General features: G+C 36.5%; 3 protein-coding genes across 3 annotated transcripts; 1 reads left to right on the forward strand and 2 right to left on the reverse strand.

Moving 5' to 3' along the window:
- Window positions 1-481: 481 nt before the first annotated feature.
- Window positions 482-1,407, forward strand: LOC130742667 (signaling peptide TAXIMIN 1-like). Its single transcript, XM_057594770.1, has 2 exons — window positions 482-678; window positions 1,033-1,407. Exons 1-2 carry the CDS (start codon window positions 569-571, stop codon window positions 1,154-1,156), a joined length of 234 nt encoding a protein of 77 aa, XP_057450753.1. The 5' UTR covers window positions 482-568; the 3' UTR covers window positions 1,157-1,407.
- A 1,432-nt stretch (window positions 1,408-2,839) lies between these two features.
- LOC130744148 (seed biotin-containing protein SBP65-like) lies at window positions 2,840-7,809 on the reverse strand. Its single transcript, XM_057596338.1, has 3 exons — window positions 7,387-7,809; window positions 4,447-6,630; window positions 2,840-3,664 (listed from the first exon to the last, which is right to left on the reverse strand). Exons 1-3 carry the CDS (start codon window positions 7,807-7,809, stop codon window positions 3,158-3,160), a joined length of 3,114 nt encoding a protein of 1,037 aa, XP_057452321.1. The 3' UTR covers window positions 2,840-3,157.
- A 2,634-nt stretch (window positions 7,810-10,443) lies between these two features.
- Window positions 10,444-14,455, reverse strand: LOC130742668 (protein trichome birefringence-like 39). The gene is made up of 5 exons (XM_057594771.1): window positions 14,083-14,455; window positions 13,472-13,643; window positions 11,835-12,010; window positions 11,588-11,746; window positions 10,444-10,998 (listed from the first exon to the last, which is right to left on the reverse strand). Exons 1-5 carry the CDS (start codon window positions 14,370-14,372, stop codon window positions 10,710-10,712), a joined length of 1,086 nt encoding a protein of 361 aa, XP_057450754.1. The 5' UTR covers window positions 14,373-14,455; the 3' UTR covers window positions 10,444-10,709.
- Window positions 14,456-15,948: the final 1,493 nt, after the last annotated feature.

Below are 15,948 nucleotides of genomic sequence, written 5' to 3' on the forward strand. Positions count from 1 at the left end.
CCAAATCAAACGAACCAAGTCTCTATTTATAGAGAAAAAAAATCATGAATTTTGGTAAATTTTTTATATTTTTTAAAATTTTTTTTAAATGAAATAATTGAGTTGGAAAGATTAGGATAAAAGAAAATCGCCCGGACCAATCAACGCGTGACACGCGTTACTCATCAGACCGTCTCTCTCTCCTCTGACGCGTGGCACGCACGGTGCCCAACCGACGCGTGCCACGCGTCCCACCACCGGTCCGCCTGGGACCCGCCTGCTGCCACGCCCTGCCCATAACGCGCCTTGTCCGCGCGTGTGTGGCACGCGCCTGGCGGTCACCAGCCAGGCCGTGCCATGTGTCCCATGCTGCAGGTTTCACAAGTGTTGAAAATTTTCAACACCTCTCTCCTCCCTCCAACTTTCAACACTCACTTTCAACACCATTAAACCCCACTTTCAACATTAAACTACCCACATTCAACACCATTGTGGGTAGTCTAATAACAAAGTAGTGAAATAGTCAACACAACCGTGCTTGTTTCTCTCTATGTAAGTTTCTGATAAGAACAAAAGAAAAAGCAAAAACATGTGCAATTCAAATGGTGATTGCAGACCCTTGGGATTCCTTTTGGGTCTTCCCTTCGCGTTTCTCTGCCTCCTCATCTCAATCGTTGGCATCGTTGTTTGGATTGTCGGGTAAATTTCTCTTCCCTCACTCTCTCGCTTCCTATGATTGCTTCACTTTGTTCAATTCTCTGTTAAATCTTGCAATATGTTACGAAACCCTAGTGGGAATCAATTATGGAAAAAAGCTTTATGTGTGAGTAGATTTTGGAGCTCAGAATTGATTTTGATGAATGATAAGTTGATCTAAACATGTTTTAGCTTGTGATTCTGTGTTCTGGGTTAGTTTGATTGCTTCATTTGAGAAGTTGATCCAAACATGTTTTAGCTTGTGATTTTGTGTTCTGGGTTAGTTTGATTTCTTCATCTGTGAACTGGGTTTGGATCTGATTGAGGAAAAGAATGAAACTTTGTTACTATTTGCAGGTTATTGTTGACATGCATATGCCCTTGCTGCTTGTGCCTGACTGTGATAGTGGAGCTTGCACTGGAATTGATCAAGGCTCCACTGCATGTCATGGAGTGGTTCACCGCTCAGATCCCCTGCTAAGTTAGTTGCTTTTACTGTATATCTTTCTTCTAGGAAAAAAATAAAGTTTGAAATTTTTTGTTGTTGGTGTTGATTGATGATAGGCCCTTTGTCTTGTTGCAAATATTTGTGGTTTCTGAAGGGGGGGTTTTCAGAGTGGTTGTTGATATGTTTGGTCTTTGAGGTTTACTGGAGAATTCACAAAAGAAAGTTGAATAAGATTCAGCTGCAAAAACAGAAAATTAAGCAATTTAAAATTTGTTTCTTGTGCATACTTGTACTGGTATATACCTTCTGTATATTATTATAGGAGTGATTATAAATCATAAACTAATACATAAATGACAGGTTCTGAACGAGGACCCTTTATTTTATTTTTCTCTACATCAAGAAAATCAACTCCCTTTTATGTTTGAGAAGTTATGTCATCAACATATATGTGAAACTAGCTTTTGCGATAGAATAGTATTGATTGGAAAATTTAGCAGCTTTTCCGTTCAAGTAGTTGTCAACTAGCAACCATGTCTTGTCTGTTGAACTAGCACCTGGACTCTTACCTGATTAGGCACAGAATTCATGCCACGTTTATTTAGAAGCTAATACTTACTTGCGGAGCTTAAAATGAGAAGTAACTCTAGAGCTTTTAAACGTAGAGCCAAACATGAAATTTGAATGATGAATTCTTTCAGTACAACCAAATCTGTATGGGAGGAATCCATTGTGGCTGTGGTGTTTCTTCTATTGCTTGGCTCTGCCTTCTATATTTCTTATCATCAAATGCAGATATAAGACCTCCTATGAAATTAATGCGGTTGCATTTTATTTACATCTTGTTATTCATATCCCTCTTATTCCCTTGTAACTTGTCTTCTTGTTCTCAATCTTCCTTTGCAACTTTGACAAGTTGTGCGGCTCTGATCTTTCTCTGCTAGAACATTCTTCATTGAAGTCATGCACCTAGGCTTATGACTTCAACATCTCTACGATGGTTTCAACTTAAGAAGCCAGAGTTCTTGTTTCTCTACCCACTTTCCCAACACAAGGTTCCTCCTATCTTTTGATTCTTTTCTGTGGCATGTGAGAGGTTTTCCTTCTCTTTATTTTTATTCTGTTCTTTTATTTTCTTTTTTCTCTACCTATCATCAGATAACTCTATTGATATCTCCTATCTCTATTACTCAATTTCTTGTGTGACACAAATTTAAGCCAACTATTTTTAACTAACCACTTTTATACTTCACACTTTCTATTCTTGCATATCATATTTCTCACCCTTCCTCAACTTAGCTATTTATTTCTTTCTTCCTTACACGTAATTATTCATTATTCTTTCCGTGATTCCCATCTTAATTTAGTAAAACATCGAAATGCATACACATTATTACCGGTAAACACAGCAAAGATTTTCTTATTTCAAAGAAGGGAGGAAACTTTAACCATCTTTCATTATATTCATTTTGTATCTCTTCCTTTTTTCACCATGTATTTCATCACATTTAATTTTTTTTTTCTTCTCATTATAGCATAATCTTCCATCATATTTAGTTCCATGCATATCCCTTTACATTCTCCTCATTCACCACGTATTTCATCACACCTTTCCTTCATTCTTATCCTATGACATTTTAGGTTAAGTTTGAATGCAAGTGTAAAAATAATAAGTTCGAAGCACTCATTTTCAAGATGTACCAATAGAACTTAAAAGACTACAAAACTTCTGTATTTATATTCTTCCATAGAATCACAACCACAAACATGTTCTTATTTATTTACAAGCATGAACATGGAACTTTCAGCTACTCACCCATTTACTACAACCCCAAAAAAACGTGGAACTTTCAGCTTACTCTTATTTATCTACAACCCCAAAAAAACATGGGACTTTCAGCTATTTATTGGATCACAGGATTCCACAAAACAGCTTATGTATAACCAGCTACAAAACACACCTCACTACTTATGCTTACATTCTATCCCAATACCCTGCTTTGACTCTGTTTCACCATCTCCAACAACCACATACTACTCATGTTTATATTGTGACCCAGTTCCCTGCCTTGGCTCTATTTCACCATCTCCAACAACCATCACCTTAGTTGTCTCAGCAATTTCTGCAACGGTTTCACCTATGGCACCGAACACTCCACCACCCCCTTTTCCCTGTTGCACTTTCTCTGCAGGTTTCATAATGGTTCCTCCAATCTCAGCCACGGTTTCACCTACTGCTCCCAACACCTCGCTTCCTCCTCCTCCTTCAGTTGCTTGCTTCATCATCCCTTGAGTTTGTTCATGTTCTCCCCGAAAGCCTTCCCCAGCAGTTATGTTGTCATACGGCTTCTGCATATGCACCCTGCTAGCAGCATTGTTCACACTGTTGTCATTGGTTGTAATGAACACATTGCTTCCTCTACCCTTTTGTCCTTGTAGGCTTTCCCAAATTGGACTCATAACAGTACCTTGTAGCCCTTGTCTTTCCCCCCCTGGATAGCTTTCAGTGGTGGCTTTTGCTGAGGGCATTCCCTGAAATTGCTAAACGCAAAAGCCAATTTTTCAGTTAAAGTTGCAACAAAGAGTCATCAAGCATTTTTGGGATAAGATTTTCTTTCAGAAGAAGGAATTCTAATCCCAAGAACCTATGGCCTAACCTTTGAAGGAAAGCAAAGAACTTGCTACAAAAAACTTAAGGGGTCCTTAGTTTCAATTCATTTTTTCGCTTTGAATAAATTGAAAATTCATCGAAAAACAGAAAACAACCATTTTCTCAATTTCAAATTCATCACTTTAGAAGTTCACAGGTAACTAAAATAAATATAGATCCCCAAAGGACCCGTTTGGATGGGGACCAAAGAAATAAGCTCTAATAAGTGCTTTGCATCCAAACAAACTCATAATCAACAAAAAATTCTTGTGCAAGCACAAGAAGGCTGACACAACACACACATATATTATATAGACCATAGTTAAGTTACTTGATGGCATAAACATATCAGTACGACAATAATTCTAATCATATTGTTTCACTCAGTTCCATGGGTCAAAATACACGCATATACTATATAGACCACAATCATGTAAGTAATTGAAATACACGAGACATTGGTTCTTTTTGGAGGCTGACCAGAAGCACTTATTGGAGCTTATCTAAAAGCCAATATCACATATTAGAGCTTATTTAGTACTTTTTGAAGTAGATAAAGTTACTAAATAAGTTTCATAAGTGTTATTTTCTTGTGTTTTTTTTAATAGATGAGCTCCAATAAATGTTGTTTAGTCCGCTGCATCCAAAGAGGCTCAGTGATAGAAATAAAAACCTGATTTTGAGCTGCTGCAGCACTTCTGGCCTCCAATTCCCTTTGTTCCAGGTTTTGAGCTGCTGCTGCACTTTTGGCCTCCAATTCTCTTTGTTCCAGGTTATGAACTGCTGCAGCACTTTCAGCCTCCAATTCCCTCTGTGCCTCCTTGGCCTGTAATTCCCTTTGTGCCTCCTCTTTCTTCCTTGCTGTGTATTCCTTGGCAGTTTCCCCAGCTGAAGAAGCTAAATTCTTAGCAACATCCACGGACTTGGCGGCGAGCTCAGAACCCTTCTGTCCTACATACTCTGCAGTTCCCAAAAGAACATTAGTAGCAGCCTTGGTTCCTTCCACAGTCATATCAGCAGAGTAATTTGCAGCAGTCCACCCTGCCACAGTAGCCTTGTCCTTCAAATCTGCCGCTATATCCTTTGCTACAACATAACCTTGTTGCCCTTTCTCCACTATGATGTCTTTAGCCTGTGTTGCCTTCTCCTTTACCTGCATGTTTTTCTCAGGTGCAGTTTCAGTTGCAACATAGCCTTGCTGCCCTTTGTTCTCAACTAGGACATCTTTAGCTTGGGCCCGCATGTTTTTCTCAGGTGCAGTTTCAGTTGCAACATAGCCTTGCTGCCCTTTGTTCTCAACTAGGACATCTTTAGCTTGTGCCCGCATGTTTTTCTCGGGTGCAGTTTCAGTTGCAACATAGCCTGGCTGCCCCTTGTTCTCAACTATGACATCTTTAGCTTGTGCCTGCATGTTTTTCTCTGGTGCAGTTACAGTTGCAACATAGCCTGGCTGCCCCTTGTTCTCAACTATGAAATCTTTAGCTTGAGCCCGCATGTTTATCTCCTGAGTAGTTTGAGTTGCACCGCTTAGTCCTTCAGTTGCTACTTGTTTTTCTATCTTGTGTCTGTCTTGAGCTTTTGCAATTGCATTCCTTGCTTTCTGTTGAGCTTGAGCTCTGTACTTTGAAACCTCTTCCAATCTTGATCTTTCTTCTTCTTCTCTTGCTTTTTCTTTTGCAATTGCAATTGCGTTGAGTTGAGCTTGAGCTCTGTGCTTTGAAATCTCTTCCAACCTTGTTCTTTCTTCTTCTTCTCTTTCCTCTTCCAACCTTGATCTTTCTTCTGCTTCTCTTGCTTTTTCTTTTGCAATTGCATTCTTCTGTTGAGCTTGAGCTCTGTGCTTGGAAACCTCTTCCAACCTTGACCTTTCTTCTGCTTCTCTTGCTATATGTTTTGCAGCTGCATCCATTGCGTTCCGTTGAGCTTGAGCTCTGTGCTTTGAAACCTCCTCCAACCTTGTTCTTTCTTCTTCTTCTCTTTCCTCTTCCAAGCTTGACCTTTCTTCTGCTTCTCTTGCTTTCTGTTTTGCAATTGTGTTCTTCTGTTGAGCTTGAGCTCTGATCTTGGAAACCTCTTCCAACCTTGACCTTTCTTCTGCTTCTTTTTCCTCTTCCAACCTTGATCTTTCTTCTGCTTCTCTTGCTTTTTGTTTTGCAAGTGCTTTCTTCTGTTGAGCTTGAGCTCTGATCTTGGAAACCTCCTCCAACCTTGATCTTTCTTCTGCTTCTCTTTCCTCTTCCAACCTTGATCTTTCTTCTGCTTCTCTTGCTTTTTCTTTGGCAATTGCATTCTTGTGTTGAGCTTGAGCTCTGTGCTTTGAAACCTCTTCCAACCTTGACCTTTCTTGTACTTCTCTTTCCTCTTCCAACCTTGATCTTTCTTCTGCTTCTCTTGCTTTTTCTTTTGCAATTGTGTTCTTCTGTTGAGCTTGAGCTCTGTGCTTGGAAACCTCTTCCAAGCTTGACCTTTCTTCAGCTTCTCTTGCTTTGTCTTTTGCAGCTGCATCCATTGCATTCCGTTGAGCTTGACCTCTGATCTTGGAAGCCTCTTCCAACCTTGACCTTTCTTTTTCCTCTCTTTCCTCTTCCAACCTTGATCTTTCTTCTGCTTCTCTTGCTTTTTCTTTTGCAATTGCGTTCTTCTGTTGAGCTTGAGCTCTGTGCTTGGAAACCTCTTCCAACCTTGACCTTTCTTCTGCTTCTCTTGCTGTGTATTTTGCAGCTGCATCCATTGCGCTCCGTTGAGCTTGAGCTCTGATCTTGGAAGCCTCTTCCAACCTTATTCTTTCTTCTTCTTCTCTTGCTTTTACTTTTGCTTCTTCAGTGGTGGTTTTTGCTGTTGGCCTCGCCATAGATTCCTGAATGCAATTTCTAATATTTAGTTTTTAAGTCACAACAAAGACTCTTTAACTAATGAAAAAGACTCACGAATTCTGTTTAGGAACACAACTGAATAGAATATCATAGGAAAAACATGCTAGAAATATATGCATCGTATAGTATAATATCAGAGTCTTTAGGACCGGAATTCTATCCCCCAATTTGACCAATAATAGTTTTTGGGATAGTTGGTGCATATTCAGCATATCAGTGTCTATGCTTCAAGTCACACTTCAAGTCCAAACAGGCTCTTGCGTGCGTGTTGAAAATAATAATATAGAATTATTCATGTAACTCTACACTTTTGAGATAATTCATTATAAAACTAAAGGGACTTACCTTTTGTTCCCTTGATAGGAAAAACAAAGGGACCTTGCCTTCAACTTTTTTTTGGTTATTCAATTAATTTCCCCCCTTTAATTAATTTATTTGGAAATTCATTTAAGCCTATTTTGGTCTTCAACGCGTTACTGGTTGTGAGCACTACATCTACAACCAATAAAATGTCAATAGTGCTCAGGTTATTACATGCATGGGACAATTATTATCACCATATTATTGACTGTCAAAAAATATTATCACCATATTATTTCCAATCATATTGTTTGACCAAGTTCATTGAGGCACAACACAAACACATTCATGTATATACCATAGCCATATAATTAACTAAAGTTACATACATTAAATTAAAGTCAGAGACACTAAATGAGACATGAATAACAATAAAAAACCTGATTTTGAGCTGCTCTTTTGGCCTCAAATTCCCTTTTCTCCTCCTCTTTCAACCTTGCTTCTTGTTTTGCTCTCACTTGAGCACCTGCAATAGCATCCCTGGAGTTCTGCTGAGCTCTATACTTGGATATCTCCTCCAACCTTGAGCGTTCCTCCTCTTCTCTTGCTCTTTCAGCTCTTTCTTTTGCTTCTTGAGACACTCTTCTATTTTCCCCTGCAGAACCCTTCTCTCCACCTTTCATTTCAAACTTTCCAACAGAATGAACACCACCGCCACCACTTTCTCTTTTGGCTCCTTCACCCTTCACCTTACCTCCAGCATGAGACTGTAAATGAGTTTTCAATTCAAGGGTCTCCTTTCCTCTCCCAGCCTCCTCTTCTTTCACAATGTGAACCTCTCTCTTCATTTGCTGAGCTGCCATTTTTTCTCTTCCTCTCAGTAAAAACAATGTTAATTTCTGTGTTGGGTTTGCTTTGCCTTTCTTTGCTTTGCTTTGCTTTTTGTTTGGAGAAAGAGTCATCAGTTGTTTTTAAACTAGTGGCATGTCGGTTTTGAAGAGGTGGTGGTGGATCAGGTTTGCATGGGGAAAGACATGCGGTGCAAAAACGTGTGAGGATTTTGGAACCATGTTAAGTGAAGAGGCTTGAGGTTGAAGACACGTGAAAGCTTGAAACAATGCCTCGTCATTAACATGCAATTGAGCATTCCCCTGACGACACATGGTTTTGGTGTGATTCTTGTTCCTTCTTTATCAGCACTCGGTTCCACTTTTTCAATCCATTACATTAGCATTTCCTTTGTCATGGAAAAAACTTGTGTTAATTGTTGTCGTACTATGTTCTATGGAAAAGAGATATAGAATTCATATTGTGAGCACATTATTGGATAATTATAACATCTGTTTGAGAGGAAAATTTCTTGGATATTCTAGAATCAAGAAAAAGGCCATGAGGTATCGGTTGATGTCATTTGAGATACTTATTTTGTCTTTCATTGTAACAAATGAGACAAACTTCTTTTTAACAAAATTTTGTGGATAAGGAATTTAAAAAAGAGAAGAAATGATTAGGAAAATATAAACGAAGAAAATATGGGAATACAGATCTATAGGATAAAGATCCATTCAAACCTCCAAATAAGTGGAAATAAGGGGTTGAAAAGAGAAATAAAAAGAAAAGAGAGAGTAAGTAAAAGACATAATTAGAAAAAGAAGAGAAATATAAATAAAAGGTGGTGTTAAAATGAAACGGAAGTCTGAATGAATTTTTACTCGATTTGATATTGAGATTTGGTTCAATTGAGATGTGGTTTGATTGAATCTTGATATATTCATATTCTAAATTTCTTCCATCTTATTTCCACATAACTATCCCTCTTCTTCTTACCTATCTTGTCATATATCAAATCTCATATTTTTCCCTCTCTTCTCTTTCTAGTTTCTATCTCTCTCATCCATCCACTCCTTTCACCTCAAAATGAAATGTGAGCAAAACAATTTTGGGTTTGGTTTGATAGACTGGATTTTTTGTGTGCATATAAACATGTGAAAAATCTTTAACTCAATTGATTCACTAATGCCCACTTTCTCTATTATATTATTTTCACTCATGTGCCCTAGGAAAGCTCAAGTAGTGAGAACGGGAGGGACATATGGATTTCGGAGGGGAAGGTTAAGGATCAATCCTTAGATGGCGTAATTTATCTTTTTGATGTACCAAAAAAAATTCACTCACGTTCTCATCTTATTTATATTTTTTTTCTTTAACTTTAATAAATTCATATCAATTTTCTCTTGCATCTTATTTTCGCTCACATTTTTATTTATTTATTTCCTTTCAAATCTAGTATCACATCTCTCATTTCTCTCTCCTTTATTTCGATCTCTTTATTGGTAGAGGCAGAATGGGGTGTGTCATCATTATCTTTTTTTTTTCTATCATATTACTTTGTCATATTTCATTTCTCTCTCTTCTCTTCTTTTTGTCAAACATAATTGGATTAAAGTATAAAGGGGTTGCCCAAAAGCATTTATATAGTGTGGGTATAAAATTTAAAAGAGTGATACTCCAATGCAATAAGATATAAGAGCATCTCCAATGGTGGGATCTTATTTTGGGACTTAACTCAATTTTTGTGGGCTCAGACTGTCACATATGATTTAAGACACTCATAAGGTCCCCATGCACATTTCACTCTAGTGGTTGAGAACTTATTTTACTTTTGATTGGACCCACAATACCCAATATATTTATATTAATTATTTATTTCCCTCCCTATTTTCACTTTGGTTATGATATTGAAGAATAGAGAAAAAAATATCTCAAGATCATAGATTTGAGAATACCTTAGTTAAGACACAGATCTTAGCAAAAACTAAAATCTTATACCATGTAGGATAGCTTCAATGGTGGGATCTAATAAGATCCGGATCTTATTTTAAGATCCCAAAATAAGGACTGCATTGGAGATGCTCTAAGATAGTCAAACTAAGAATAACAATGATTACTCAAATTGAAACAAGTAGCTAATTCACCAAAAGATATACAAAGACTCCTAAACTTCAATACTCAACAACTGAAACAAGTTATCTTCTAAACGAAAATTACTTATTTCCCATCTTAAAAACCCTCCAACTTTTGCAATTCATTCGGCTACTACAAGAGAGGTGTTCATTAGTGCCGATGTTGGGGTTGGTATAACGTTAAAAGACCCGAAGCTAACTTGTAGGGTTTCCCGCGAGGTCAACACTACATATTATCGTCGGTTTAGCTTACTCTAACCCGACACAATTCGTTGGAGACGTCGGTCGACTCAATTTGATGAGAAAACTGGATTCACGTGATAGTTTTAAAGATATGATCCAATCTAATTCATTATTTGGTGGTTCTTTTTCTATTCTTATGTAAGACATATATCTGTGGGGCTAGTTTTTTCAACGAGAACTTTTTCTATGCATAAAATTTAAATCTAAGAGCTTGCTCTACTTTGCAACATCACATCATTCTCTTGTTGCATTTTAATCTAATGCTTTAGAAAAGGGAACTTCATCAGGTACTACATTTACAATGAGCCACACCAAGTCCTTTCTAAATGCTTAATTTTCACACTTCAAAATAACATTTGGAAGAATTCAAGGCAAATTTCTGCCAAAACAATGTACATTTACAATTTGGAGCATCAAACCTGCTTATTGCCCAATTACAAGAATCAAAATGCCAAATTAAATAAACATTTCCTACAGTTGAAAACAATTGGTTTCCATCCTCTAACAAGTTGAACCTAATAAACAAAAGTTGTCAACAATGTGCAAGCTCCTTAATTTTAACCAGAAAGAGCTGCAGCCAGAAGCTCATTCCATGTATCAGGAAGTCCTGGAAGACACCAATGGCTACAATCTGTTGCCATGACCCCACTGTATCCTTCAGGATGTGCATCTTTTCTGTACTGTGAGAGTGTGGTCACATCTAAGAAATACACTGGCTTACTCATCCTTGTTAACACCTTGTTCACCACCGTCCAAGCCATTGGTCTTCCGGCAGGGTACTTTAAGCCAAAGAATGGTTGTGCCTCACTCATGCATGACTTTGCTGGTTGATTCCAATCTCTTCCCCTAATCACACCCCACCACATATTACCAATTAAAATCTAGCACACTTAAATTAACATAGAATATAGATGCATGTTTAGTAATGGTCGTTTGGATAAACAGCTTAATTAAGCACTTGTGACAATAAGGCTAGCATAAGCGCTTATTTATAAGCTAATTTGATAAACTTATTGAGATAAGCTGAAAATATGTTATAAATAAATATAAACTATTATTCACAAGCTATTCTAAACAATTTATAAAAATAAGCTCAAAATAATTTATTGGTATGTTATAAGCTAATTAACATAAGTGCTCACAAACACTTGCATAAACGTTTGTGCTATAAGATAACCTCAAATAAATTATTCCCATCAGAGCCTAATACTTAATAAATTATTCTTTTTCAGTTACTGTATTTTCAAAATGACCATTTCGAGTACTAAAATTTACTATGTTTTTCTTTTGGTATAGATTCTCTCAGGAACAGGGACTGAAACATGGTTATTTTGGAAATATAAGAAGTAAAGCCAATAATTTCCAACAATACAGGCAAAAACATATTTAAACAAAAATTAATCAATAATAATTGAAAGAGAAATTAGTGACTTACTGGTAATGCACTGGAGAAATTCCTAGAAAGAAGACTTTGGTTTTTGCTGGATTAACATTCTTTTCAACCCATCTAGCCCAAGTGTTTAGCCCTTTGTAGAACAAGACAAAACGGTTCATGTCTTTGTACAATTTATTATTCTCCTGAATATAATCCCACCTGAATTATAATGTGATAAAACTTATTAGCCGTTGATATTAACAATGATGTAAGGAAATAAGGGATGTATGTGAAAGTGTGATCCTACGGTTGTGCGCTTCCGGTGTGTGTCCACCAGTGCCACGTGTTGAAGATCAGTGCATCCATTCCTCTCCAAGCGTCACCGTTGGTGATTGAATCAATCTTCAAAACACGTCCAACTTTATCATGGTCAAGGTCCACCAAGTATGCTGTGCGGTACAGATATAACTCAAGACCATAGTCCTGAAAAAAATCATACACCACATTTAGTAAACACAGTAATTTTATTTGTAAAATTTCAACATATATATTTTTTCAAACTACATAACTACAATAATTGGGAATTTGGGATAGTGATAACTGATAATCAACATTCTATCATATCATTGTATAGAAAGAAAGAAAAATTCCTTTTCCTAAAATGTATTATCACCATGTTACTTTACCTTGGGCTAGTATTGAATCTGATTCTCAATTTTTTTTTCAAAACAGAGAAATGATATATAATAAGGTAAAGCAAAGTCCTCCTTCACCAAAGACGTGGTCCAAAGTTCACTGAATTTATGGATTAAATTTAAAAGTGGAAGCAGCATTGAACAGTGTATGTGCAGAACATGTGCAGAACACAACTTGTGGTCCATTTTGAAATTTTGAAAAGTCATGAAGGACTAAATTACCTATTAAAATGTCACCTTAAAAGATATTTATTAGGCTAGTGTTTAATGTTACTGTTATAGTTTTTTCATTTTTTTAAAGGACTGTTATAGTTACAACAAGTAGATTCAATTGCTCTTGCTTAGCTTTCAATTTTTTTTTTTCATTTTGAACTTAACCAACCCACATGCAATTATGAATTTATGAGGCTACAAGCTAAGTAACAACATTATACAAATAGCATTATGGAAACTTATATCATAAACAAACATAATTAAGAATGTAATCAGATTTTCTGGTGGGAGAGACTAGAGAGTGAGATAGTGGAGTAAAATAAAAGTTCTATAATGTAGTTTGAGCTAGTTATGAACATGGAGTAAGAAAAAAGGTTTCCCTTTTCCACCATAAATGAATCTGTGGCACCTGAAACTCCACGTCTGGTCTACTGACTAATTAAGTATAGTAATCAAATTTCAGAAGAAAGTACTATGGTATTTCTCTTTCATGATCTAGTTGAGAAAATTATGTGCACATATGAATTTGGTAGAACTAAAAGAGTAATAGAACAGTTTGAGTAAAGTACATTAAGACAAACATTTATTATCTCTTAAATTGGTAATCAGAAAGAAATGGCCCCAGCAAAAAGGAAAACCTCCCAAATCCCACCTTTATCACTCATATTTCAGTGCTTATAAGCTCAAGGCTTATCATATACCCAATTAAATTATATTTGAGGGTAGACAAACCCATATATGTTCAAATGTGAAAATGACCAAGAGCTTTCGATTTGAGTACACACATGAAAGCAAAAGAGAAAATGACATGACTTACATAGCCAACCCTAACTAAAAACAAGAAAAAAAAAATTCTTACACTATACAATAAGAGGAAAAATCACGTGGACAACCTAAAAGCTAAAAGAAGGTGCTATATCTACATGACTTTGGTTTAGTGTAATTTTTCACCATGGATCCAAACACGTAATATATTTGTTTGCAAAAGTTCTCTAAACATTGAGCGGGCAAAAGAGGATGAGAATGTAGAACCTACCTCAAATTTCACTGAGGAGAGAGCATCCCTCTGTGCGAATGTGGCCCTGGATTTTGGTACCCAAGCATGAAGCATACATGCTAATGAGTTGAACTGGTTTAAGCTTAAGGAATCACCGACAAACATTATCTTCTTCCCTCTATTTCTGTTCAAGAAGCTCAATCCATTGAACCTGCAGAACAATTTCATAGCCCCAGTTAGCCATTGCCAAACCAACACAAACAATCTCAAACACATTATTAAGTGCATGTTTAGGATGAAAAACCACAGTGAAGTCGAAATCTGGTGAACAACCACAAAAGTTAAGGAATGTTACTTTTGTCCATTGTCATTTGGAGTCACTATGGTTATTTACGTAGAGTCACTATGGTTATTTACGTATATCTAAAATGCACTAAGCTAAGCCTCACTTTAATCGGTTTACATTTTCTCATAATCAATTCTGAAACTCACAATCTACTCCTATAAACTCCTCTTCATAATTGATTCTAACTTTCCAAACATGCACTTTTAAGCTTCTTTCCCGAAGTGATTATAGACTTCTAACCGCAGAACCAAACACGAAAATGACATAGCAAAAAAGTGTGCATAGAAATAGAGGAAGTAAGTACCTTGGCAAACTACAAGAAAATGGTGTCCACCTATACTTCTGGTAAAGTTTATCTTTGCGACCGTGCTTTTGACAATTGAACTGTTGATCTATGAATGGGCATGAAGAAGGATCATAGAGAGGATATGAAGCATCGTAAACCCACTTCCCCTGGAACCAGTTACATGTTCCTGCGAGGCTCCTAGCTCTGGAACTGGTGGCATTACTGAAGGATTCAAATTCCTCTGCTTTTGTCTGGTGGGAAAACAGAAACAGAGTCAGGAACAGAGCATGTAACATTATGGATTCCATTTCTCTTGGGTTCTGATCCCTCCCTGATATTTGGTTGAAGGAAGAAAGCACGAGGAGTGAAGAAAAAGGTGTTCCCTAATCATGGTGTTATATAATAATGTGCATATGAGAGTGTCTGCACTCTGCAGAGAGAGAAAGATTGAGAGGGGTTACACAACAACCCCACATGGAAAGTGAAAACAGAACAACTTGTGTTTCTTTTTGTTTTTCTCTTTTGAATATTTTATTTTGGTTGAAGATGCAGTGAAACTTTGAATGGATCCTTTGTTTTTAACATTGGAATCTCGTGATGTTGGATGCATTCCCTGCTTTAAAAATTCTTGGCAATGGAAAGATGAAGGTTGTGAATTTGTGATTCAAAAATAATGGCAACACTTTACCCACCAAGAAAGACAGAACTGAAAATGTACTTAATATTTTCTTTAACTTTTTCTGCTGAAAATATATATGCACCAAACTGAACAGTTCATAAATGTTCCACAGAAATATGAGTAGCTGGAAATTTTCTTATACATAAAATAATGGTTGAAACCCAATAAATATGTTGGTTCGGTAGCAAGCAAGTTAGATCCTCGTAAGATTGAGAATATAAATTTGAACCCTATGAATATTATTTACTGTGAGACACAACTATAATTTTTTTGAACGGGTGTGGAAATTCGCCAAACTAAAAAAATTGACATCAGAGATGGGTTAGTGTGATGCAGGTTATTACAAAAATAGGCCATGTATGTATCATTGTGGGAAATCATATTTAAGCCTTTAATGTTATTTTGTGTAAAATTATGATACTTTTATTCGAGTGTTACTTTTTGTCTAGCTCCAGACCCTGCCCCTGTTACGATTCTTCAAATAACTCTAAGGCTGCTGCTATGCTGGCTGATATTACCATGCTTTTGGATTTGGATAAACAAAGACCAAGAATGGCAGGGTTGACCCTAGGAGAGTACTCGCTCCGTTCCTTATTATAAGGTCATTTCTGAGTGTTTTTCTTGTTCCTAAATATAAGTCAATTTATAATATCATCATATTTAAGGTTCTAAATATCGATCGCGGTCGCGGTCGCGTTGCGGATTTCGCGATAACGGATATTACAGTTGCTGCGGTATGTGTTGCGCCTGTTGCGGTGTGAATGGTTCCCAGATTTTCACAAATTATGCTTAAAATGCATAAAATATGTGAAAATATATATATTATCATATAACCTATATTATAGATCATAATAGTAACTTCTAAACTATACAAAAACTCATAACATATATTTTAAATCTTCATACCATGTCAAAAAGTAAAAAAAATCATTAGAAAATGATTGATATGAATAAATTAGTAGCTACTAATGTATTTAATAAAGATCATACATTAACATAAATCAAACAATAAATCCACAATTCCACATATATAAAATATAAAGTACAAACACACATTAACTACTCATATAACGGTACGTTATAGAGTTCATACACACATTTACTACTCATAAGAGTTATAGAGTTCATATAAATAAAGAAGTTCAACAAAAGCAAAAGTTATCACTTCATCAATCACCACATTGTAGAATGACGTGCGGGATCAT

This window comes from Lotus japonicus, chromosome 3 (assembly GCF_012489685.1).
Source record: "Lotus japonicus ecotype B-129 chromosome 3, LjGifu_v1.2".
Classification (NCBI taxonomy): domain Eukaryota; kingdom Viridiplantae; phylum Streptophyta; class Magnoliopsida; order Fabales; family Fabaceae; genus Lotus; species Lotus japonicus.